General features: G+C 37.0%; 1 protein-coding gene across 5 annotated transcripts in view; it reads left to right on the plus strand.

The window, feature by feature from the left end:
* Positions 1 to 27,559, plus strand: part of CTTNBP2NL (CTTNBP2 N-terminal like) — a 59,026-nt gene that overhangs the window by 7,982 nt on the left and 23,485 nt on the right. For 3 of the 5 annotated variants that reach the window (XM_072766490.1, XM_072766491.1, XM_025983282.2), the window contains 2 exons: positions 9,507 to 9,640; positions 12,899 to 13,006. In XM_072766490.1, coding sequence (XP_072622591.1) covers positions 12,908 to 13,006 — 99 coding nt within the window. In that variant the 5' untranslated portion in view covers positions 9,507 to 9,640; positions 12,899 to 12,907. The remainder of the gene's footprint in view (positions 1 to 9,506; positions 9,641 to 12,898; positions 13,007 to 27,559) is intronic. The other 2 variants (XM_072766492.1, XM_025983284.2) reach the window with 1 other exon arrangement.

The following is a 27,559-nucleotide window of genomic DNA, read 5'->3' on the forward strand; positions in this document are numbered from 1 at the left end:
GTCCCACGTCGGGCTCCCGGCATGGAGCCTTCTTCTCCCTCTGCCTGTATCTCTGCCTCTCTCTCTCTCTATGTCTATCATGAATAAATAAATAAAATCTTAAAAAAAGGGGGGGGGTTGCCATCGAACTGGTGTTAGTGGCATGATATGCAAAACAGAGATTTATTTCTAGAGGAAATTTGCCCAATTTGTGGTGGTTGACCCTAGGAATGGTTTGTCAGCCTGTTCCTGAAGGCCATTTTTTCCTATTTCCTGCATGTTTACTGTAATAACTAAAAATCACATCTTCTAAGTTTTAGTTCAAAGCATTTCAGTGAGAAAACAGCTTATTTATTTTGAGGCTATAGAGCATGGGAATTGACAGAAACTCTAAAGGCAAACCTGGGTTTGAATCCCCAGTTCTGCTGCGCTTTTACTGTGTGACCCAGGCAAGGGCAGAGTTTGCTCTCTCACCATATCCCATTTTCCTTTGCTGTGACATAGAGGTAATTTTTAGAGTGTTTTTTTTTTTAAGGTATACATGAACCAATGTATACATAAATCACAGAGCAATGTCCCTGGCAAGTAGGAAGCACACAGTATTGGCAGGTATTATTGCTGTCACTATTTGACTTTGCATGTGAGTTACAGAATTTGGTATTAAATATTCTTTTACTCCTTTAGCATTTTAGCCAAGGTGAAGAATCAGTACATGATTTTAGTTATTGTTTAGTTGGTCTTAAATATTTCCACATATGGCTAAGATTCCTAAGTTGAAGGAAACAAAGCTGTATATGCATGATCTCAGACATTTGATACAGGGATTTTTTTTTAGGCGAGTATACATACGTGTCTGCCTCGTAAAGTGTGTGTTTCTTAATTTTGTCATGCAAATTATCTTTCTTAAATTTTTTGGCCCAAGAAAGAGAAAGGCAAAGGATTCAACCATTTGCCGTCTTCCTTGACTTAGTTGCTACACTCCAGACTCCAACATCTTAAGTACCTGCATTGTCAGTGTCATGTAAATGGTTTATGGACACTGGGATGACTGTATAGGGTTATGCCTTCTGTTAGATTTAAGGATTTTCAGTGGTCATTTTGATCAAAAGTGGGTTTTGCCCTTTGAAGACAACTCCCCCAAGAGCCCCCGAAGTAAGCATTGATGGGAACAGGTGAGAAGAAGCGATAGACGGGAGTTAAGAGTGAAGGTGAGGGGAGTCAAGGATAGTGTTGTGTGGGTTGAGGAAAAGAGGCATACAAGCAGGCATTGAAGTAAAGAATGCAGTAATACGGTTCCTCCCTTGCCAAGTTTCCAAACTGTATTTCAGGTCCAAAGCCAGAGTTTCCCATCTAAATGTATCCTTTGCTGCTAAATGAAGCCTTTCTGACTTCTGGAGCCACAAAGAATGTTATCCTTAATTGTTACTGAGGTCAAGAGAAACTAGAAAAGAAAATAGGAGAGCACAGGATGATGGGGTTTACAGACAAAAAAAACTTCTGACCCCCAGCCTTAGAGCATCTGCTTGGGTCCTTGGTACAGAGGAGGCTGCTGGGGCAGGTGAGGCTGGAGAGTGCTGTGGGTCTGCCTTAGCGCAGGACAGAAGGAGTAAAGCATGGAGAAGTGAGCAGGGATGAACTGTTTTAACAAGAGATAAGAACTGTAAGTTACAAAGAAGAAAAGAATGAAGGGTAAGTGACAGGTAAATTCCAGGAAAAAGAGAGAAGCACTAGCTGTGTTTTAGGGCAGTATGCTGGCAAAGGGGGTGCCCCATCTCTCAGTTGCTGCTAACTAGTCCTTTCTGTTGGAGCGTGTGGTACAGGAGTAAAGACAGAACCAATCTGGTTCTTAAGTGACTTGATCGTTGAAGGCACAGAAAACAATCAGATCTAGTCCCCTGTATTGGCTCCTTCCAATTGTCTCTTATTAAGTTGAAGGCACAGAAGAAATTTTCTTAAAAGGCTCCACCCCCAAAGACTTCTCTAACTTCTGAACCTTTAGCCTTCCCCACACTGACTGACTCTTAACACATTCGTTCTTGGGAGTCTAATGACTTCTCATTCAGCATGTCTCACATTAGTAACCATTTTCCCCCTAAAACCAGTTCCTTTTCTAACATCCCTGTTTCTGTTAATGACGTCATCATTCTAGTCCATCAGTCTAAAAGTTCAGCCGATCTGGGATTACTTCCCCTCTTGCTTCGTGGAACTGAATCAGTGCCAGGTTACTGTGAATTCTGCACAGTCTTCCGTATCTGTCATTTCTCTTCCATCCTGATTGTCACCATCCTCATTCACACATTTTTGCCTCATACCTATGCTGTTAAAGATTTCTGCTAACTACTCTTTCTGCTTCTAATTTCTCTTTAGTCAAATCAGCTCTCTCCTAAAGCTGTGCTTTTGTTGTGATATTCACCTGGTTAAAAGTGTTTAGTGGCTTCTCATTTCCTAAAAAATAAAGTTCAGTCTTTTTAGCCACAATTCATGGTTTTATACTGTACATTTCTTTCGAACCAGCATCTTTTGAATACCCCCTTTGAACCACACTGCTGGGTGCTAAATTTGTTTTTTGTTGTTGTTGTTGTTGTTGTTGTTGTTTTGGGGTTTTTTTTTTAGATTTTTATTTATTTATTCATGAGGGACACACAGAGAGAGGCAGAGACACAGGCAGAGGGAGAAGCAGGCTCCCTGCAGGGAGCCTGATGTGGGACTCCATTCCAGGACCCCGGGATCATGCCCTGAGCCGAAGGCAGACGCTTAACCACTGAGCCACCCAGGCATCCCTGGGTGCTAAGTTTAATCAAGTTGAGTGACACAGAGGATTTGTCTAGGAGAGCAAAGTCTTAGAGGACAGATACGTAAACAGAAGGTGATTGGGCAGCCCTGGTGGCTCAGTGGTTTAGCGCCACCTTCGGCCCAGGGTGTGATCCTAGAGACCTGGGATCAGTCCTGCGTTGCGCTCCCTGCATGGAGCCTGCTTCTGCCTGTGTCTATGCCTCTGTGTGTGTGTGTGTCTCATGAATAAATAAATAAAATCTTTTTTTTTAAATTTTTTTTTATGATAGTCACAGAGAGAGAGAGAGAGAGAGAGAGAGGCAGAGACACAGGCAGAGGGAGAAGCAGGCTCCATGCACCGGGAGCCCGACGTGGGACTCGATCCCGGGTCTCCAGGATCGCGCCCTGGGCCAAAGGCAGGCGCCAAACCGCTGCGCCACCCAGGGATCCCAATAAATAAAATCTTAAAAAAAAAAAGAAGGTGGTAACTGCTTCAGGGTTATGAATATAGATACATATCCACTGTGCATTTAGCATAATGTAAACAATAACCATGCTATGTTTTAGAAAATCTATTTCTCAGGCATTTAGTTAAAACTGTGCCTTGATTAAAAGATGTAAAAGTTGTGTGGAAGCAAAGGCATGCTTTTTACCCAAGTCCTAAAGTCATAGAAAGCCTAGTGTAGGCAGAAGGATGTCCTTTTCTCTTCCCAAGTATGGAGATAGCCATTGGCCTGAACAAGTGGTGTGCGCATCCTTAAGCTGACTTTCCCAGAAACTGGCCAACTCATCTCCTTCCTGGAGCAGATCAACCTGCTAAGTCAGAAGGAGTAAACTTGTTTTGATTTCTAAATTAGACATTTGAATGATAGAAACTGGCAACTCATCGGAAAAAGAAAACTCCATTATTCTTGCTGATGAAACCACATATCTGTCTGCTCCAGGGATGAGAACTGACCTGTCACTCGTTTTAATTGTTAGGTATCCTGTTAGAGTAGGTGATGAAGAGATCATCACTTTGATCTCTGTCCTGAGATCAAGCCCCACATTGGGCCCCGAAGTGGGCTCCACATGAGCATGGAGCCTGCTTAAGATTCTCTCTCTCCCTCCTCCCACAACCCCCACCACTTGTGTGCGTGTGTATGAGCACAGTGCACACAATCTCTCTTTAAAAAAAAAAAAGAGAGAGAGAATTTAAAAAGTAAAACACCACTATCAGTTATTATCTTTGTTGTGGAGTTTTTTGCAGTTCAGGCAGGGTCAGGTTATGGGCATAGCTACAATGCAGATACTTCGACTGTTTTATGGTTCATCCTCCATACTGTACTTTCTATTTCTTCCCCGTTTGGAATCCTGATGGAGTCAGTGACTTCCTTCTATGTTGACATTTGAAGGAGTTTTGTATTTCAGGCTGTTCCTAGAATTGTGGCCCACGAATCATTTTACTGGAAAGAAAATCAACCTATATGTTATTTTTTTTTCTTTGTTGTGGAATTTTGCAACTCATGGTGGCATTATTTCAGAAAAACAAAAGTTCAAGGGAGTGATGGACAGATAGATGATACAGACAGATGCATATGTCAAGGAAATCATGTTATAATTTCATTTAAACTAAATAAAGTCATCTGATAAATATACTTAATGGTTTATACTTATGGTATTTTTCTAATGTTAAGAGACATTTTTAAATGAAAAATGTTAATATGAAATCTGTTATTCATTTTCATTAACATAGATTCCAGTAGCTTAACTAATGTAGTTCTTCTGGTTTGGTCTTGTCTCAGATGAGAACACTTGAAAGGGTGTAAACAGATACCCAGGTAGACAGACCTGTTTTTAATAGCGTTGTGCTAAATGTCCTCATTTTGGGGGAGTGATGTTTCAATGTTTGTTAATGGCATGAGGCCACTTCCTTCTTTTCCTCAATACACATATAAATCTTTTTGGCAACAAATGAGAGAGAGAATGAGAGAAACAAACATATACAATAGTGAGAGAAAGAGTCGGACATTCACACACAGGAAGAGGTACACCAGAGATGCATGAGTCTTAGAACAGAGCTAAACAAAACAAAAATCTGATATCCATCATGGTGTCCCAGAAAGTGGATTAGACTGGATCTTCAAAAGATATATGTTAGACCTAGTTTTACTATTTAACTGCAATCTTCAGGAATTCACTGAACAACCCTGGCCTCAGTTTTCATCTGTAAAATGAAGAGTGCTGAATTAGATTATTTCTGAGGTCCCTTCCAGCTTTGTGAATCACGTTTTAGCTGAGGTTTTTCTTTTTTTTTTTTTTAAGATTGTATTTATTTATTCATGAGAGACACACACACAGAGAGGCAGAGACAAGGCAGAGGGAGAAGTAGGCTCCATGCAGGGAGCCAGACGTGGGACTCAATTCTGGGTCTCCAGGATCACGCCCTAGGCTGAAGGCAGCACTAAACCACTGAGCCACCAGGCTGCCCCGCTGAGGCTTTTCTATCACACAGTTCCTAAAGCTGATAAAATAAGAAAATCAGATGTGAATATTGGTTACCAAGTAGCAGTGGGTATTAAGGAAGCTGCTGGAATTACTTAGGTTCAAATCCTCATTTCTGCCACATAATAGATCTGAGATTTTGAGCCAGTTAGTTAGCCCCTGTGCCTTACTTTTCTAATCTGTAAGATGGGGACATGATGGTGGCTGTAGCATCTGTCATCTGAGGATGTTGTGAGGATTGAGTTAATTCATGTCAAATACTTGGAACACCGCCTGGAACACATTAATGTTTATCATTTCTGTTTTGTTTTTATTTAGCTCAATAAATGTTTATCTTTTTTGTTATTACTAGTGCTGCTTGAGTTCTTCTTAGAAAACTATGCTATACAGCTCTGGGGTCCTGGTAATTAACATTGATAGGCTCAATGATATCATTATTCATTTATTTTACTTTTTTCATTATTCATTTCTTTACTAAACATAAATCCAGAAAATCTGGTATCCTAGAATCTGCTGTGAATAGAGTATGTTTGAATAGAATACTGGAAGTATTTTAAATGTTGCGCTTAATTAGCTTCATTACAGAACTGGTTTCTTATGGCCTACTTCAAAGTCTGTATTGACAGTATTGGGTACATAAGCATCTCGATCCCTTAGCACTGTGGCAATTTCTTTCCAAGTGCATTATTACTACATTTCAGGATCCTGAAATTTATAATCTCTGAAACTGTTTCAAAACCATTCTGTTTTATATAAAATACTATCTATCCTATGGCTCAAAAAACCAAAACTGATAGCAGTAAGACAAAGCAAGGCATTCTGAGAAATGTTAGAGCACTCTCCTGGTAAGGGAAGGCTTAGATCTAGTTGCTCTAATTGTCTTTTTTTTTTTCCCTGTAATAGTCTTTAAAATCAATAAATGGTTAGCATGGTGTATTCATTTGCTAGGGTTGCCATAATGAGGTACCAACAGACCAGGTAGCTTAAACAACAAAAATTTATTTTCTCACAATCCTGGAGGCTGGAAATCAGCATGTCCGCAGGATTGGTTTCTTCTGAGGCCTCTCCTTCTGTCTCCTAGTTGACCATCTTCCCTCTGTGTCTTCACACTTTCCCTGTGGCATATTTGTGTCTCAATTTTCTCCTCTGTCAAGGATATCAGACAGATTAGATTAGGGCCCACTCTAATAACCACATTTTAACTTAATTACCTCTTTAGAGACCCTGTCTCCAAATGCATCACATTTTGAGGTACTGGGGATCAAGACTTCAATATATGAATGGGGGCAGGTACCCAATTTAGTCCAAACACTTTTTTTTTTTTCCAAAGAGAGAGAGTGCTCACAGGGGTGAGGGGCAGAGGGAGAGGGAGAATGTTAAGCAGGCTCCACACTCAGCGGGGCTTGATCTTACGACCCTGAAATCATAACCTGAGCTGAAATAAAGAGAGCTTAAATGAGTGAGCCACCCAGGCACCTAGTCCAGACACTTAATTATAACACATAGACACATAAGAATCCAAATAGTCTAATAATATCTTTTATTTTCAACTGAAAGATTGATTTAACATATGTAGTAAAGCTTATATTGTTTAGTATTGTAGAATTCAATAAAACATACTTGTTTTTATACCTGGTTTTAGAACATTTGTAAATAATAATAGCAAAAACAGCTCTCTTTAGTACATGTACAAAAGATCTGCTTTCTTGGTCAGAAAATCATTTTCTGATAGTATTTTGGCATGTTTTTCTTCTCTCACCTAACCATAAAGTTCCAAAAGTGGAATATGAAGTATAATTTGGAATGTTGTCACTCTCTTACCCCCAAATGCATAAATAACCCTTCTGAAAAACTAGAAGTGCCAGAGGGTGGGGAAACTTAAATCTTTTTGAGATAGTCAAGGTACTGTGTCAAGGCCTTCCACCCCTAGATAGTAGGTTGCTTTGGATGCATTTTTTTTTAAAAAATGCAAAAAAAAAATAGCAGTGCATTTTTGTCCGTATTTAGATTTAGTATTTATAAGTGTGACATGTTTATTTCATTTTTTAAGTTTCACATATTCTGGGTTTTTAAGGAAGTACATTATCTAGTGGAAAGCTATCAGAAACACCCATTTTGTATGTCAGTGTTAACTCTGAATTTTAAGAATTAGTTGACCTCCTATATTTTGGTTTAGCTGATATGTATGTGAAAATCCTTATATAATTGGAACAAATTTGCTTTGTATATTATTGCTAATATTAAAATTAAGTTTGATGTCTGAGTACATATTAAAGAAGTGATTTTTATCTGGTTTTGCAAGCATGATTTTCTGGGTAAAACAACTGATTAGTTTTTTTATACTAGCCAAGTTGACTTCAAAACAAAACAAAACAAAACAAATACCAGATCTGTGTAGATTTTTTGAAGTGTTTCTGTGTCCAGAAATATCTAAAACTCATCCAAAAATGTGTTTTCCCTCTTTCATGCCCCATACTACCCACTATTTAGAAATCAAGCCTACAATTCCACATAAAGACACACACACCCAGATACTAGATAGACAAACATCCTACTTGGACTCCACCCTGCCCTGCCCTGCTGCTTACATAGCTATAGAAACTGGGGTGTTTCTTTTTCTACCAACCAGTCTCTCTGTGGGTATAAAAAAAAAAAAAAAAAAAAGCAACAACGCCTGCTGTCTTGTAGAATTAATTCAGCATTCCAAGGCAAAAGCTTCCTTCCTCAAGAATGAAAAGGAACCACCAGAACCAAAATGAATGGAGTTTGGATATTATCCAGAGAAGGGGAAAAGTCAGAATAAAATGAGCAGAACCCAAGCCACAGCAACATACCTCCTTGGCAAAATCAGCACTGCCATTTAGGAGGTTCAGTGGGGGGTGAGGGTGCCCTTCTTGATAGCCATAACCCTTATAACTGTTGGCACATAAAAGTTTGTGTAGAAGACACATGCTCCTTACTTTTGGCCCTGACTTGATAAGAAGTAGCATGTGAATAGACCTAATGGTGCGCTGGTCAAACTAATGTTTGAAATCATTTATTGATAACCTAAAAATAAGTTACATCCATATCCCATAGATAGGCTGATTTTTCCAGGGTATTAAAATATGTATAATTTATATTTTTTCTTATATATATTTATATTTATTTTTAAATTGAGAAAACTTAAAAGCTTAGTATAGCTACAGTTAGCTGTACCGCAGTATATGATAGTATATCCAGACATCTTGTCCATGAGTGGTTTTTATTTCACATTTACAGACTGTAGCGTTCCTTAAACAGACATGTCTGCCTCTAAACTCTAAGGAAAGTTGCATCTTGGAGACATTCAAATGGAAGGAATGAGCTGAGCATCTGGTTGAAATGATCTTGTCATTAAAAGTTACTTAATGGATGATGACAGTGACAAGCAACAGCTCATTTAGAAAACAAGTAGAGAATGAGTCTGTAGACAACAATATGGCATGCCAAAAATCTGGCAGTCGTATTTCTGACAATGTGGAGTTAGCAACAGCCTTTTTCTGAATATCTTGGGCCAAATCATTTATATATTGGGCAAAAATTGGAGTCAAATTTAAGAGCTGGTACCTTAAAGTGGGAGACAGAAATTATATTTCATCAAATAAAATTTAAAGCCTAAATTTTTTTTAAAAAATTGCTGGGTCTGATATATTACTAGAAAACCATAAACACAGAATTTGCATATAATCCAACACTTAATATTTGGAAAATAAATAAATAAAATATAGGAGCTGGGATGAGTAATTCGCCTTAAAGACAAAGCCTAGGTGGCGACAGGTTGCTTTGTTTGTTCATTGAGAGGCAAGAGGTAGGGGATAAGTGCGAACCTTAAATTTAGCGGTTTGAAAAGTTCGGTTGTAATTGTGTTATTTTTCCATCTGAACGTATTGTGCATCAGTCATGGTGATTTAAGCAAATAGGTGTTGTCAATTCAGGGAAACAAAGCCATTTTTCTCTTCTAGGACATTCTTAAGTTCGCCCTTGAAATGGCAGTGGACCTCTTAAAATGAAAAAGATTTTGAAAGCCATTACCTTCCCTAACTGTAATTGCCAAAAGGAAGTCAGATTCATGGTATTTTCCCTATATTACTCAGCTTCCACTTGAAGAAGTGACTATATTCTTTCTTGTCAGTGTCAACCCACACCTGTCAGGCCTTATCAGCTGTAATGACAGTTGATGACATTCACGGGATTTATCAAATCGTTTGTAGTATGGTCACATAGACAATAAATTTCTTATTATTTTGCAGCATCGGACACTTTTCCACCATGCTGATGGCATTTTAAATATATTTGTCAATTTTCCCAAATTTTGACTGAAGAAGACCTTAAGAATTCATACTCGAGGACAAAAGTGTGACTGCCGATTATCAGTCAGTATCAGGTCAGTATCCCCATCCCCACCCCCACCTCTACCCCTACTCTCAGGAATATTACTAGCACCCTGAAACATACAGCAGTTTTACTGTCTTTCATTTATATTAAACATATTGCAATGTCTTATATATATTGAAATTGGATTCAAATATAAGGAACAGCAAAGAACTGCTGAATTTTAGTATTTCTAAAGAAGGGTTATAGGAATATGTGAAAACAGACCTATTGGTTTTTCAGTTACACAGCTGAAGCCCTTTTTTTCCCTCCTGTGTCATATGTGTATTGTATTCACTTCATGTAGACACTAAGCTGGATGAATGGGTACATATTAGCAGAATGTTCCAGATTATTAAAATTTGTGTGCAGAAGTGATCTACAAATGTAGACAGTGGGACACTATAGTTGCTTTATGCCATTGACAAGGAGTGAAATTTTTTCTTGCCTGAGGCAAGAAGTGACTCTGGAGATTGTTTTCAATTTTTCTCTTTTGTGAGGATGTATACTTATCACCACAGACCCAGGACTTTGATTTAGGTACCATCTGTTTTAGTTCTTGTATATTCATTCTATTCTTATTTCATTGGATTCCTTAATTAATTCTTGATTTTTGCCCTGGAAAGCTTAGAATGGAAACAAGAAGGACTTTAGGAGATTATGTAGTCTGTGTGATTTTACCTGTGAGGAGACTCAGTGTCAGAGCAACTGGGTACTTTTTTCCTCAAGGCCCTATAGCTGCTTAGTGGCAGAGCTCACACTATAATTCTGTACTTCTCACTCCCAGTCTGTTTTCACTTTGCACTGCTTCCTTAAACCCCAGTATTAGGTCTCTAAATAAGGATATTGAAGAAAAAGAGAATATGTGTAAACACCATCATTATTACTTTAGTTCTTCTACGTCCAGATGATTTACTCAGTGTAGTTGGGATTCATAGGGTACTTTTACAAGTGCCCATTATTCTGCTTGCCATCGTGGGAGGGAAGGGGACAGGCAGAAAATGATAAGATTCTTCCTCTGCTTTTTAATCTCTGAGAGATTAAAACATGAAACCATCAGGGAGAGAGGGAAGGGTTTCATCTAAGCAACCAGTGTGACTCAATGGATGATTTAAATCCCTCACCGTTGTTCACTCCAGGATGCTATCACCCCCTCTTCATTTGTGTTTCTCAACCACAAAAGGGCAGCTTGAAGGTATTTCTGAGGTCATTGATCTTGGGTGTCCCCCATTTTGGTAATGCCTTTCTTAGAATTCTTTGGAAAATGAGAGAGGATAGCAGTTATTTATAATTAAAGCATTGTTCAGCTTGTATCAGGAACTTGGCAAGATGTTTCACATTTATTAACCCAATCTTTACAGCAGCTCTGTGGTTAGATATCATCATCCCCCTTTCACAGATAAGAAAACTGAGAATTGGAAAACTTGCCCCAGATCACGCAACTGAGAAGATGCAGACCTGGCATCCCTCTGAATACAAAGCTACATGCTCTTTCCAACATACCATCTCAAATTAAGTGTGGCTTTATTAGGTTTGTGGGGTTTTGTTTTTGTTTTTTTAATTATTTCTAAAATACCCATTGTGAGATGTCTCTATAACCCTGAGGTAAGGATCACTTACTAGCGGCTAAAACTCAGTAGTTCAAAAGTTAACAGTTAGAACTGAAGTCAGATGGAACATATCTTGCCATGTGGCAAAAGATTTGCACAGCATGTTCTGGAACATAATCTAACAACACAGCAAAGTCCGCCTTGCTGCATGCTCTCCTGCAATTAGAGGCAATAGCTCTGAAAGGAATCAATGACTCTTTTGTGTGCCTTCTAAACTTTCATGTGCTCGTAAGAGTGGGGAAGTACTAAAGGGTGTGGGAACTGGTCATGTTATAATTCACTTTAAAGAAAAGTATATGAGAGGGACAATTTGGAAGGAAAGAGTGGGAGAAGGAGGGTAGTATTTGCTCAGCTTTGGGAGTTATAAAATGTATCCTACCCACTGGTCAGAAAACCTTTGGAAAATTGTGTAGCAGTCTAACTTCTGTCTAGATGTGGTTTTGAGAAATCAGTCTTGTGAAAAGGATTGAGTTTGTGCTCTGCAGTTTGCCATTTAATATATTTCAAAAGATGCTGGGATGCCCGGGTGACTCAGTGGTTGAGCATCTGCCATCAGCTCAGGTCGTGATCCCGGGGTCCTGGGATCGAGTCCTGCATCAGGCTCCCCATGGGGAGCCTGCTTCTCCCTCTGCCTATGTCTCTGCCTCTCTCTGCATCTCTCATGAATAAATAAAATCTTTAAAAAAAAAAAAAAAACACTTTTCAAAAGATGTTAAGACTTCATAGAAATGGGAACTTGCTGAATCAGATAAATTCAGTTTGCAGTAGTCTGTCCAATTAAGTTTAAACAACAGTATATTTTAAGAAATTATTTAAAAGCATATTTGTATGATGGTTGCATTGAAGTCTTATTTTACTCTATGAAATCTAAATACTGTGATAGGTGTTTTTTTTTTAAACTGTCTACTTTCACAAAGAATACTTATTATGCAAAAGTAAATGGTTTATTTTATTTTTTAAAGATTTTATTTATTTATTCATGAGAGACACAGAGAGAGAGAGAGAGAGGCAGAGACACAGGCAGAGGGAGAAGCAGGCTTCATGCAGGGAGCCCTATGTGGGACTTGATCCCAGGTCTCCAGGATCAGGCCCTGGGCTGAAGGCGGCATTAAACCGCTGAGCCACCTGGGCTGCCCCCAAAAGTAGATGGTTTAAAAGAAAAATCTCTCCCATACTGCCACTGGACATTCTCTTTGCCCAAATTTCATTTCAGCCAACTTCCGAGGGATGCCAGAATGTTTTATTTGGTTCTCTAAAACTGGGAAGTGTTTTCATGGTCTCACAACTTTCTGGTAAAATAGTATTCATGGTGACACGATTTTACCTATGCTTCTAGTGAACAAAACTCATGACTAACTCTTTCTGAGACCTCCCAGGATGTTCATAAATATGCCTGGAGGAAAAATGATGGAAAATTGATCTTTCTGAGTGGTGATGAAATCCATAATTAAGGTGAATTTTATTTTCTCTCACTGCTCAGTTTATGATTAACATCAGAAAGCTCTTCTTTTTTCCTACTTAATTATAATCGTTGGCCTTCTGAAAGCATTTTTTTACTGTAATTGTTACTCTTTTCTTGTCTGACTCACTTTATTTTTTCTTTAGTAATATCAAACTCACTCTGTCTACTGGAGATTGTCTGATTGCTATCTGTGTTTTAGGCTTTCAGGATGAATCTGGAAAAACTCAGCAAGCCTGAACTCCTAATGCTGTTTAGTATTCTTGAAGGAGAGCTTGAAGCAAGGGACCTTGTGATAGAGGCTTTAAAGGTATGTTAAAAGAAAAAAAGAGATCATCATATGTTTTGAAAGTCTGTTTCATTGGTTGTAATTACTTTAACTTGGGTATTTCTATAGCTCTGTTCAAGTTAGAGGCCTGGGTATAACAGAGTGATATTTGCTCTGGCAGCTACCTATGTGGTATGCTGTTAGGGACACTGATAAAGTCTTTCTGACCCCAAAATAGTTCCTTTAGTTCCCTTACCTCATGTCTGGACCTTGAACTTCATTCTTTAGCTTAGAGGCCTTAACCATTTTTGAATGCCAACTGCTTCAGAATCCAATGAGCCCTGCTTCCTAAAAAAAAAAAAAAATGTATGTATATCCATATACTAAAATTCAGGAGATAGTTAGTATCAGGGAGATCAGGGACCCCATGAAGACCACCTCTGGATTCCCTAGACCCCAGATGAAGAATTCTTATTTTGTTTTCATATTTGGTATGTGTTAAGACAACAGGGGTAGGGAGGTAGGTATGTGATATATGGAAATTACTTTCCACTTAGTTTTTCTTTGAGCCAAACTGCTCTAAAAGGAGCATGTGGGTGGCTCAGTTGGTAGGGTGTCTGCCTTCAGCTCAGGTCATGATCCAGAGTCCTGGGATCAAGCCCAACATCGGGCTCCCTGCTCAGTGGAGCAGCTCAGAGGTGGGGATGGGGTGTCTGTTTCTCCTTCTGCCCCTCTCCCTGCTCATGTTTTCTCTCTCTCTCAAAAAGATAGATAGATAGTGAAAGGGAATATAAGGGAAGGGAGAAGAAATGTGTGGGAAATATCAGAAAGGGAGACAGAACATAAAGACTCTTAACTCTGGGAAACGAACTAGGGGTGGTGGAAGGGGAGGAGGGCGGGGAGTGGGGGTGAATGGGTGACGGGCACTGAGGAGGGCACTTGATGGGATGAGCACTGGGTGTTATTCTGTATGTTGGCAAATTGAACACCAATAAAAAATAAATTTATTATTAAAAAAAAGATGATGATAGATAGATAGATAGATAGATAGATAGATAGATAGATAGATAAAATCAATCTTTAAAAAAAGAAAAAAAACCTTTTCTCTTCCTGCCCTGATATAGAGTAAGAGTATAGAGTATTCATTAAGTCATATCTGGATAGTCTTTTCTTGGATTACTCTAAAACTACAATTGTGATAAGAATATAATCTAAACCTATTATTTCTGTATGCTTTTTAAGTGACATGCTGATTTGTTTTTCAAGAATGATTGAAAAAGACTGACATTTCTGTCTAATAAATATGTCTTGGTTAGTTTATCACTGAAAACTATTGTTATGTTGTTTTCCCTGGTAGCTTTGTCATGTGTGATAAGTAATTTCCAGTGGTTTCATTCTCCAGGGTGCATGAGGCAATTCCATTCTGATTTGGAGGGAGGGGTGGGGACAGCATCTGTCTTATTTTCTTCCTTTCCTGGCTTCTTCAGTCTTGATCAGCATGGATCACATGTTTATGGCTTTGGCACCTGCCTGGTCACATACGTTTAAGCTCATTGCCTGAGTCTTTGCCTACCACATCACCTAATTAGAACTGTATGACTTTGGTCATGTCATTCAATCTGTCTGGAGCAAAGTTTCCTTCTCTGTAATAAGAATAAATGATTAATAACTAGTATTTGTGTCATACTACAGTTTGCCAAGCATTGCAGATGCTGCAACAGTGTAGGATTCATTTTTCCCCTTTACGTATATATTCTTTCGGTGCTTACCATGTACCCCACATCCAATGAACAGTCAGTGGTCGCTAATACTGTGAATGGATGACTCTAATGTGCCCTCAGTGGTGTTTTTTAGTGACTCCCCTGCTGACATACATTATATATAAATATTCACTCTGGCTGGTGACTCATTTCTGCCACTTCCACAGGCCTTCCCTGTTTGTCAGCATTGGTGAATTTTCTTCCTCTCCCTGTTCATCCCAGAAACTATTCTATTTCTCATAACCCCATCCCATTGTTACCAGTAGTCCTAACCTGATTTAACCTGATTAAATGGGAGGACACCCTCCCATTTCTTATCCTATATTTATCTGCTCAATGAAGAGAAAAGAAAAAAAGTATTGGAGGAAGTGTGAGCTCGTTCCTAATCCTCACTCCTATTGACTGTTTTCTCACTTCTTTCTCTTGGTTTTCATCTGAGAGCCTGGCTCTCCTGTCCATAGGCGTCATCAGCTTAGAACCCAAAGAGTTCACTGCCTCAGCTGCACCGGCAAGTACTTTGTTCATGGCGATGACTCGTTTTAAAACCCAGAAAGCATTTTCCAAGAGCAATATTATTATAAATAGCAATCAGATTTTAGAAAACTACAGTGGTTTGGCAACATGTGTTAAATAGACTCAGCTAAGGATCTACCTCTGTTAGCACTGGGACTCCGGGAAGCGGTTCCCCATAAATATTACCGTTGACTTTTACAAAAACGTGTGGGCCTCAACCCCTTCACAATTGAGGTAGGAGATGGGAGGATGGCCACCTCTAATGGAAAAACCAGACCGATCTTATTTTCTCTTTGCTTTTCAGCCTTAGAAACCAAACAAACCCGTAAAGCTTTATGTGTCTATTTTGCTAATCATTATATATCCTCAGTCCCCAGCATCAGGCCTAGCATATAGACATGCAATAAATCTTCGTGGAACAGATGAAGCAATTGTGCCATTATGATGCGTTGCATTAAAAGACTGCCGTAAAATTTCAGTGTGAATGTTGTGAATTATTAAATTTTACAGCTTGTTCTTTTGTGGCTGCAACATACTGCCTTCTGGTTTTAATGTTAACAGATGTGTAGGTGCTTGTTGCATGTGTTTTCCTAAAATACATTTTTTTCTGCATGAATCTGATTTTATTTATTTTAGGCAGCTTCTGACAAGTTGAAAGAGCAGCTTGAGAAGCAGGAACTATAATTAAGGGAGCATTTGGATATAAGATATCATTTAGAATTGGGCACAAGTGTTGTGTTTAGTCTGCATACAACTTGAAGGTGATAAAGCTATCTTCTGAGGCTTAAGCTAGATGCAGTTTAGGTTGAAATGAATAGCTTCGCCAGAAGTGAGATGTCTTTAAACAGTCTATTGTTAGATAAAATAAGCAGCAGCTAGGGTCAAAACTGTTTCAGTCCTTTGAGAAAAGCAACTGCCATACCAGATTCTTAAAAGGAAATCTCTTTTTATTTGTAGTTTTTTTATTTGTCTTTGGGTTTCTATAATATATAAAGATTTTGTTAGTATGTCTATAATTCTTGCTTAACAACAAACACCTGTTGGACTTCTCTAATATGGCAGCTTACTAATTTCTTCCATTTAGTATTCTTTCTTAATTCATGCTTAGTGGGTTAAAAAGGTTTTGATAGTTATGATTGTTTTTTCCTTATGTTAAAGTGAAAAAAGCTTATCTTTTTTTCCCTCACCTTCAAAATAGGTTTTGTTTTTTCCTGGGCATAAAATCTATTCCTCAACCCTGCAACTTTGAATAAAACCATATGGGTTCACTCTTGCTGCTAGATAAATTGCAGGTCACATTGGCAAGGGTTGGGCTTTTCTAGGGATATATTTAATATAAAGGTCCCAGATCCTACATATAGAGCTATAATTATAAAAGAACTTCATTCATTTTCTAGAATTTCTGCAAAGTGCCAGATTGCAACTACACCCTTCTAGAAGAGCCCCCACCATAATTACTTTTCTCCCCAAAATATAAAAGCCTCCTCATTCTTCTATTGCAGCCAAGACATGTTTGGCATAGAACCAGGAAAGCCAGTATAAAATAGTGTAATACTCTATATTACACTATATTACGCTTTTCTATATTACACTATATTATATATTATATTACACTTTTCTATACGCTTTCTATATTACACTATATTATATATTATATTACGCTTTTCTATATTACACTATATTACGCTTTTCTATATTTAAAGTCTGATTGTTACAGAGGCCATTTATACTGTATTTGGTCCTAATTGAACTTTTATATAAAGTGATTTTCTGTTTTACAAGAGATTATGTCAGAGTAAAACATTCTTTGTGAAAGTCTTTCTCTTTGACCAGCTTATTTTCATGAATGAGAACACTATAGGAATCCCTTCCACAGTGAAAACAAATTACATTGCTCATGAACTAACTGTCCCAGGGAGGCTGGGGTGGAGTCACACAGTTCAAAAGAGAGCCTCAGCTCATTAAATCTAAGCAGATCTAGGAGATGGCTTCCCTGTGAAGTCTGACTACTCCAGAGAAAGGTGGAGGACCCTTAGTGGCCATTTTAAAAAATTAAAAAGTAAATTTGATGGTTTATAAAAGTTAGATCAAATTGTTTATTTTTGAGTCATCCACATTGGGTATATTATATTTGCAAGTCTTAGATCTGAGTCATATCAGATTTTATTAAGATTTTTAGATTTATATTCATAACCTTTATTATAAAACATCTTTGAGAAAGGAATTAATCAGTGGGCATTTTGGCCATATTTTAATTTTTTTATAGTTGGAAAGGCTAATATTTTTTATTCCTGCTCTCTCTGAGTGAAGTCCATATGTGAAATCCCAGCGGATTTCAAGAGGCATAACGAAAATTGCTAGGCACTCTACAAAACTATCGATTAGAATATTCAATTAAGTGCAGCTGTTAAAAGCATGGAGCTTTCAAATCAAGATTAGAGCAGTGCCATTTAATTGTGTGATCTTCAACCAGTTATTTACCTTGTAAACTTTATCAGTAAAATGATATAATTATTGTGAGGATTAAATGAAATAGCAAATGCTATTTGAGGTGCTCAGTGCTCATTTACTCTTAGTTATTATTATTAAAACATAAGTTTTACAGCCCATCCATTTTGAATAAAAGCATATTCCATAAAGCAAGACATACTGATAATATGCTATCTTCATAAGAAAGATGAATCTTTAGATTAAATCTTTGTTGTCAATAAGGCTTATACTTTAGCTTGTTTTTCTTATGGGAATTGATGATTTTGAGTTGATCCATCCTTTCCCCCACCACCAAAAGCATGTATTTTGAGACAGCTGACAAGGGTTAAGGGTGTGCTCTGGGGCATGAAACAGATGTTATGTTATATCCCCCTTCCCACCCATAATGCAAACAGGAAATACAGGGACAAAGTGGAAGCCTTTTTAGAATTGATTTTTTTTCACATTGATTTCATTGTGTATTTCTCTATTGTTTGATTTGGCATACTTTATATTTTGTTTTTTTTTAAACAGCTTTATTGAGGTATAATTGACACACAATAAGCTGCATATACTTAATGTGTATAAATTAATGTTTTGTTAGATGTATACCTTCATGCAATGTAACTACAATTAAGAAAAGGAACATATCCACCCCTCCCCCATCTTCCTCTTTCCCCTCTGTAATCCTTTTACCTAATAACCTTCCCAACTCACCCAACCCACTAATCCACTAGAGATTAGTTTGCATTTCCTAGAATTTTATATAAGTGGAATCATAGAGAATGTACATTTTTTTTTCTTGGTCTGGTATTTCATTCAAGTATGATTATCTTGAGACTCATCCATGTTGTTATTGTATTGATAGTTCATTCCTTTTATTACTGACTAGTGTTTTGTTTCCAGTTTTGAACTGCTGCAAATAAAACTACATATACAAGGCTTTGCATAGACCTATGCTTTCATTTCTTTTGGATAAATACCTAGGAATGGAATGGCTCTATTACCTGGTGGGTGTATGTTTGTTGTTATTACTTTAAGAAACTGCCAAACTTTTCCAAAGTGGTTATACTACTTTGCATTCCCACCAGCTATATATAAGTGTTCTAGTTGTTCCACATCCTTACCAACACTTGGTATGGCCAGTCTTTTTAATCTTAGCCTTTCTAATAGATGTGTAATATCTCATTGTAGTTTTAATTTGCATTTCCTTATTGACTAATGATGTTAAGCACCTTTTCATGTGCTTCTTCACCATCTGTATTGTTTTCTGATTTGTTCAAATTTTTTGACTGTTTTTAAAATTGAATTGTTTTCTCATTTTGGGGTTTTGAGGATTTTTTTATATATCTACATGCAAGTCCTTTATTAGATCTTGATCTTGCAATTATTTTCTCCCAATTGGTGGCTTGTCATTTCATTCTCTTCGCTGCATCTTTTTAAGGTTTCATTCATTTATTTGAGAGAGAAAGCATGGGGAGGGGGGGTGGGGGAGAGACGACAAAGGGACAAGCAGACTCCCTAGCGAGCAGGAAGCACAATGAGGGGCTCAATCCCAGGAGTATGAGATCATCACCTGAATCAACGTCACACACTTAACTGACTCAGCCACCCAGGTACTCCTTAACTGTATCTTGTGAAGAGTAAAAGTTTTTCATTTTGATGAAGTCTAATTTCTCAATGTTTCTTTAATGGATTTTGCTTCTTTGCCTAAACCAAGGTCAGAAAGGTTTTCTCCTGTGTTTTTTTCTATAATTTTATAGTTTAAGTTTTACACTTAGGTCTATGATACAATTTCACTTAATTGATTTGTTATATAGTACAACGTATGGATCCAAGTCTTTTTTTTTTTCATATGGATGTCCAATTGTTCTAGCACCATTGGTCAAAAAGACTGACCTTTCTCTGTAGAATGGCCTTGACGTCTTTGTCACATCAGTTTTTCATATATTTATGGGTTTATTTCTAGACTCTTTTTTTGTTCCGTTGATCTATCTTGGTGCCAATACCACATTTTCTTTTTTTAAAGACTTTATTCATGAGAGACACGAGAGAGAGGCAGAGACATAGGCAGAGAGAGAAGCAGGCTCTGTGCAGGGAGCCTGATGCAGGACTCGATCCCAGGACCCCAGGATCACTACCTGAACCAAGGGCAGATGCTCAACCACTGAGCCACCCAGGTGCCCCACATTTTCTTGATTATAATGTAACCTTATAATGTAACTAAGTCTTAAAATCAGGTAGTGTTAATTTTCCAACTTGTGGTTTTTCCAAAGTTGTTTTGGTTATTCATGCTCCTTGGCATAGCCATATGAATCTTAGAATCCCCTCATCAATTTCTCTAAAAATCCTATTGGGATTTTGATTGAGATTGCATTGAGTCTATAGATCAATTTGGGGAGAATTGAAATCTAAAAAATATTGTCTTCGGGGTCCCCGGGTGGTGCAGCGGTTTAGCGCCTGCCTTTAGCCCAGGGCATGATCCTGGAGACCCGGGATCGAATCCCACGTCAGGCTCCCGGTGCGTGGGGCCTGCTTCTCTCTCTGCCTATGTCTCTGCCTCTCTCTCTCTCTCTCTCTGTGTGACTATCATAAATAAATAAAAAATTAAAAAAAAAACATTAAAAAAATAAAGATTTAAAAAAAATATTGTCTTTTCTAATCCACGAACATGGTATTTCTCTCCATTTATTTAGGTCTCTCAGCAGCACTTTATAGTTTTCAGTGTATATAGGCCTTTCCCATCTTTTGTCAGATGTATCACTAAGTATTTACTATTTTTTATATTATAAATGGCATTTTTAAATTTTTTTTAAAGATTTTATTTATTTATTCACAAGAGACACAGAGAGAGAGGCAGAAACCCAGGCAGAGGGAGAAGCAGGCTCCATGCAGGAAGCCCGATGTGGGACTCAATCCCGGGACTCCAAGATCACACCCTGGGCCAAAGGCAGGCGCTCAACCACTAAGCCACCCAGGCTTGTTTTTTAAATGTTAGTTTCTGTTTATTATTCTACAAAAATAAAATTGATTTTATATATTGATTCTTTATTCTGCAACCTTGCTAAACTCACTTAATTGTTCTAATAGCCTTTTTATAAATTCCATTGGATTTTCTACAAGTAATCATGTCTGCAAATAAAGACAGTTTATTCATTTTTTTCTGATTTAAATTTTTAAAAAATTTTCTTGCCTTATTGCAAGAATCTCCAGTACACTGTCAAAAATAATGAAGGTATCTTTGTCTTGTTCCTGATCTTAGGGGAGAAACACTCAGTTTTTCATCATTAAATATGTTGACTGTGGGATCCCTGGGTGGCGCAGCGGTTTGGCGCCTGCCTTTGGCCCAGGGCGCGATCCTGGAGATGCGGGATCGAGTCCCACATCAGGCTCCCGGTGCATGGAGCCTGCTTCTCCCTCTGCCTGTGTCTCTGCCTCTCTCTCTCTCGCTCTGTGACTATCATAAATAAAAAAAAATAAAATTAAAAAAAAAATATGTTGACTGTAATTTTTTAACAAATGTTCTTTATCAAGTTGAGGCAGTTTCCTTCCACTTCTAATTTGCTCAGAGTTTTTATCAGGAGGGACTATTGGATTTTGTCCTGTGGTTTTGCTGTATAAATTGAGAAGATAATTAGTGGGCAGCCCCAGTGGCCCAGTGGTTTAGCGCTGCCTTCAGCCCGAGGTGTGATCCTGGAGATCTGGGATCGAGTCCCACATCGGGTTCCCTGCATGGAGCCTGCTTCTCCCTCTGCCTGTGTCTCTGCTTCTGTGTGTGTGTGTCTCTCATGAATAAATAAATAAACTATTTTTTAAAAAAACAACTAATTATCTTTTTTTAAGATTTTATTTATTTATTCATGACAGACACAGAGAGAGAGAGAGAGATGCAGAGACACAGGCAGAGGGAGAGGCAGGCTCCATGCAGGAAGCCCAATGCGGGACTCAATTCCCAGGTCTCCAGGATCATGCCCTGGGCTGAAGGCAGTGCTAAACTGCTGAGCCACCCAGGCTACCCAAGATAATTAGTTTTTATGTCCTAGCTTTGTGTCTGAAATACTGTTTGAAAAAGAGCTTCCTCCCTTTCTTACTGACCTTCTCTTATTTGTTTTTTTTTCTTATCTTTATTGATGACTGCAAATTATATAAAGAGTAATTTATAAATTATCTTCTTTGTAATATATGAAGAATTGTCTTTCAATCATCCATATATAAGTACAAGCATACCCTATTTTATTATACTTCACAGATACTGAGTTGTTGTTGTTGTTTTACAAATTGAAATTTTTTAGCAACCCTGCATTAAGAAAGTCTATTGGTATCATTTGTCTTTTCCTTTTTTTTTTTTTTTTGTTAATGTTTTTGAATTAGTGTTTGTTTTTTTCTTCCAAATTTTTATTTAAATTCTAGTTAGTTAATATATAGTGAAATGTTGGTTTCTGGAATACAGTTTAGTGATTCATCAATTACATGTAACACCCAATGCTCATCATAACCAGTCCCCTCCTAAATACCCATCATCCATTTAACCCATTTCCCACTCACCTCCCTCCATCAATCCTCAGTTTGTTCTCTATCATTAAGAGTCTCTTATGATTTGCCTGCCCACCTTTTTTTTCTTCCCTTCCCACACGCTCATGTTTTGTTTCCTAAATTCCACATATGAGTGAAATCATGTTTTCTCTCTCTGACTGACTTCTTTAACTTAGCATAATATACTCTACCCCCATCCATGTCATTGCAAATGTCCTGATTTCATTCTTTTTTGATGGCTGAGTAATATTCCTCTGTGTGTGTGTGTGTGTGTGTGTGTGTGTGCCACATCTCTATCCATCCATCAGTCAATGGACATTTGGACTCTTTCCATAGTTTCGGTATTGTTGATAATGTTGGTATAAATATCAGAGTGCATATACCCTTCAAATCTGTATTTTTGTATTCTTTGGGTAAATACCAAGTAGTACAACTGCTGGATCATAGAGTAGTTCAATTTTAATTTTTTGAGGAACATCCATACTCTTTTCCAGAGTGGCTGCATCAAATTGCATTCCCAACAGTGTAAAAGGGTTCCCCTTTCTTTGTATCCTCACCAACATCTGTGGTTTCCTCTGTTAATTTTAGCCATTCTGACAGGTGTGAGGTGGTATTTCATTGTGGTTTTGGTTTGTATTTCCTTGATGATGAGTGATGTTGAGCATCTTTTCATATGTCTGTTAGCCATCTGGATATCTTCTTTGGAAAAATGTCTGTTCTTGTCTCCTACCCATTTCTAAACTAGATTATTTGTTTTTTAGGTATTGAGTTTAATAAGTTCTTTGTAGATTTTGGATACTAACCCTTTATCAGATATATCATTTGCAGATATCTTCTCCCATTCCATAGCTTGCCTTTCAGTTTTGTTGATTGTTTCCTTCACTGTACAGAAACTTTATCCTCGTGAAGTCCCAATAGTTCATTTTTGCTTTTGTTTCCCTTGCCTCTGGCAACATTTATTGACCTTCTCTTAGATCAAATAGAGTGATGTGGAGTAGTTTTTTCAGCTTTGCTCTACTGCTTTTAAGAAACTAAAATTATATAATTTACTTTTTAAAATTTTGCTAAAGGGAGTTCAATAATTATTTTTCCAATGGTAAAACTTAATTGTAAAAATGAGACATCTCAAAAAAAGAAACTACTTCTGCTGCTTTAATGAACTCTCTTTAAAGCAATTTTTATCCTTTGTCTCTATTAGCTTTAATAGTTTACATCTTCTTACTTTTTTAAAGATTTTATTTATTTATTTGGGAGAGAGAGAGAGACAGAATGAGTGGCAGGGAGGGGCAGAGAAAGAATCAGACTCCTGCTGAGCAGGGAACTGGATGCAGGGCTTGATCCCAGGACCCTGAGATCACAACCTGAGTGGAATGCAGAGACACTTAACTGACTGAGCCACTCAGGTGCCCCTCTATCTTCTTTTTTGTTTTTGATAAATAATTTTATTTATTATTTTGGATAAATAATTGTTCTAAAGAGAAAAAAACAAACTATTATATTTTTCACCTTCTGATAGAATATTACCTCTTTCCTAGAAGTAACAGAACTAATCTATCTAACTGAAGATTAAAGATTATCTTGTCATGTTAAATGATTTCAATTGTATTTATTATGTCATATCACTGGGCAATAAATAGATTTCAAAATATACTGTTTATTATTTCCTAGAAAGCATTTTTTTTCATTGTTAATTTGGACCACAGGAAGAAACTTTATTTTATTTTATTTTATTTTTAAGAAACTTTATTTTAAAGGGGATTTATTTATAGGCAACATCCCTATACTTGAATGCTGTTCCAGAGAGTTATTACAGAATAAGTAGACATAGGATTACTTCTCTATTATGCTTTTGAATTAAAAATTCAATGTTGGTTTCTTTTATTATAAATACTAATCTCAGGACTCCTATTTATTGAGGAGAGCTGCTATAGTCTAAATAGTTTTATGTAAAAATGTATTTACATAAAAATTTTCTATACGTTACTTCCAATTACCTCCTAAACAGCTCATGATAGCATAGTTATTTTGTTCTAGTTCCAATTAATTCTTTATAAAAAGCAGTCCTTGGCTAATGGCTATATGAATTAGGTAATACATACACATGGTGGACTATTATGTTGCTATTTTATATAGCTATTTTATAAAACATGGTGCATATGAAGAAGTTTTAATGGCATGGTAATGTACCTACAGTGTAATGTTAAATTTGCAAAGCAGGTCATAACATTAAATATATCCTTTAATCTTGATTATAAAAATAACATGTATGCGTGTGTATATACACAGGAAAATGACTCAAACAAATAGATTGAAATTTGTAGTTTTATTTAATTAATTTATTTTTTGAGAGAGAAACAGTGCACACAAGTGCACAAGTGAGGAGGGGGCGTGGCAGAGAGAGAGAGAAATCTTAAGCAGGCTCCATGCCCAGCACAGAGCCAAAGGGGAGGCTCGGTCTTACAACCCTGAGATTATGACCTGAGCTGAATTCAAGAGTCAGATGATTGACTGATTGAACCATCTAGGCACCCTTGAAATTTGTAATTTTGTATTAATAGTGCTTGTCACTGGGTAACAGAATCATAAGCACATTTTAATTTTTTTCTCCAAAACTTCTGAATTATATGTAAAAACTTTAAAATCAGAAACACTTGCTTTTAAATATAATAATCTTATACAATAGCTTCTTATTCAAATTTCTGTTTGTTAACAGTCATGCCCTAAGAAGATAATTTAGTTACATATTACTCTGTAGGAAAAGATATTAGAGCTAATTAGAACTACAGTGAAATTCTTCCCTGTTTATTGTACCTGATATTGTTAATATTCTTCTTTTCCAACCCACCCTAAATAATTCAACTGTCTCTGCCTGGAAAACCAACGTAAGTTCACAAGCTACGCAATAAAAAGATCATAGAGCTTAGGGGAAGAAGAAAGAAGGCTATGATAAAGATACTTCCTCTTTATCATACCAGAGTCTAAAGAGGTATCTTTCAAACATTTTTGAAATACATTCCATCATTCTGCCACAACCCAGGACACACATATACACCAATACACATATTACACATATATGTGTATTAAGTAAAACAAAAACTTCACTAAAATATATACTAATTTTATGTTTTACTATAATATTTATACCATACTATATTATACTATTTTTTTCTTTTGTACTTTATTTTTCATTAAATGCTGATTATGATCCTACTAACCTAGTTTCGTGATCCACTTTTAGAAATTTATCCTACACATGTACTTAGACCTATGCAATAAAATTTATGTGTAAGGATATTTATTGCAATATTGGTCATAGCAGCAAAATACTGGAAACAATTTATGTGTCTGTTAGGGTTCTGGTTGAGTAAATTATGGTATGATTACACAATAGAATACTATGCAGCTATTAAAGAGAATGAGAGATAGGTTTTTATGTATAACACTCTATGAGATATAGTAAGTGAAAAAATAAGGTATGGAACAGTGGGCATAGGGGAAAAAAAGGAAGAAACAGTATTAAGTTGCAGCTGGTGAAGCCAGAAATACATCTCACAAAACCTCTTCTCTGTTTCCTCTTGGCTTGGTTCCTTTGAGAATGATAGGAGCTCCCAAAAAGTGTTTTGCCCTGAGAAGAGAATGAAATTGCTGAATGGGATGTACCAGTTCACTGGTGGGTACTCTGGCAGAAAAGAGCCAAAAGAAGCAGGAAAAGCTGGTCATATATATGGACTATTTCTAAATTGGGTATTTATAAAAATGAGAACTACATTCTTAAGTGATTGAGTGTCTTTGTTGCATTCAGAAAAACATTGAGCCCCAGAAAAAACAGCTGACTCTTAAGAGTGATTATCTGATATCAGCTACATGCTATACTGCGTTTTATCACATCATTGTTCATGTTAGAAATTATGGCCTTTAGGGGTTTAAGAGTGAAGATTCAAAAAAAAAAAAAAACAAATTTCTCACTTAATCGATATCTTCCTGTGGTCTGTTTTTCATATGCCTTTGAGGCAAGAAAGGGGGAATTCAGCTTGTAGAACACTGCCTATTTAGAGAACACACAATACTCTAGCAGCTGGGGAGAGGCTTCCGAAAAGATTATATAGCAGTGGGGGATTTCATTGCATTTATTCAGCCTGAAACTAAAACAAATAAAAAAGGGAAACTGCTTATTCCTGTTATTTTGACTTCCTCTTATTGTGTCTTCCTTACATGTGTGAGCCTTGTGATTTGGGATTAATCAGTTCTTATTTCTGTTTGCTCCCCTTAAAGAGAAGAGAAAGGAAGGCAGAGAGGTTGCTTGCAAAATTAAAGCCCGTGGTCTGTCATTTAGAATTTCAGTTTAGCCAGTTATAGTAATAATTGGAAAGACAGGAGGAAACCATCTTGTATGTTTGCTGCAAATCTTTATGGCCAGGGAGCATATATCGAATGAAACAGGGAATTTTCTTATGTAGAAATTTATTTCCTTAGAAAAGCCGATTACTGTATCTATTCTACCAAACTAGTCACATCCATGCACAAGATTGCTCATTGAAATATTGTTTAATGCAGTATTAGAAAACTATAAACAGCCTAAATGTCCATTAATAAGATATAACAACATCAACTGGTATATCCTTACTATGGCATATTATGTAATTGCTTTTTTTAATTAAAAAAAAAGAACAAGCAATTACTGACTCATTAGAAAGATCTCTGACACATGATAGATTAAAAAGTACACATACACACATTTCTGGATATGCTTGGAGAAAGTCGTAGAGGATACCCATTATACTAAAAACTCTTGAGGAGGAAAGAGAAATTGAGTTGTGTTTAGAAGGACTTTGGCTTTGTCTATAAAATTAAAACTTTTATTAGAAATATTCATTTATGATGACATTAAGATAAAAATTATATTTTTAAGAAATATAGTATGAAGGGCACATGGGTGGCTCAGTCAGTTAAGCATTTGCCTTCAGCTCAGGTCATGATCCTGGGGTCCAGGGATAGAGCCTCACATTGGGCTCTGTGCTCAGTGGGGAGCCTGCTTCTCCCTCTGCCTTTGTCTTTCCCCTCTTCTCTTGCACTCTCTCTCTCTCAAACAAATAAAATCTTTTTTTAAAAAAGAAATATATTATGAACTGGAACATTAAGGAGTTAAGAACAACATTTACTTCCTAACTGTCTTCATTTCTAAATAGTTTATACTCTCACATAAATCTGTATTAATTCTAAAATAGTTAAGGGGGTAGAGACAAGCCTAGCATGCCTAGGGAAAGCATGAGCTTGTTACCAGCACATCCTTAATTTTCTCCCAAAAAGAGCAAAGAGTAAA

This window comes from Vulpes vulpes, chromosome 8 (assembly GCF_048418805.1).
Source record: "Vulpes vulpes isolate BD-2025 chromosome 8, VulVul3, whole genome shotgun sequence".
Classification (NCBI taxonomy): Eukaryota; Metazoa; Chordata; class Mammalia; order Carnivora; family Canidae; genus Vulpes; species Vulpes vulpes.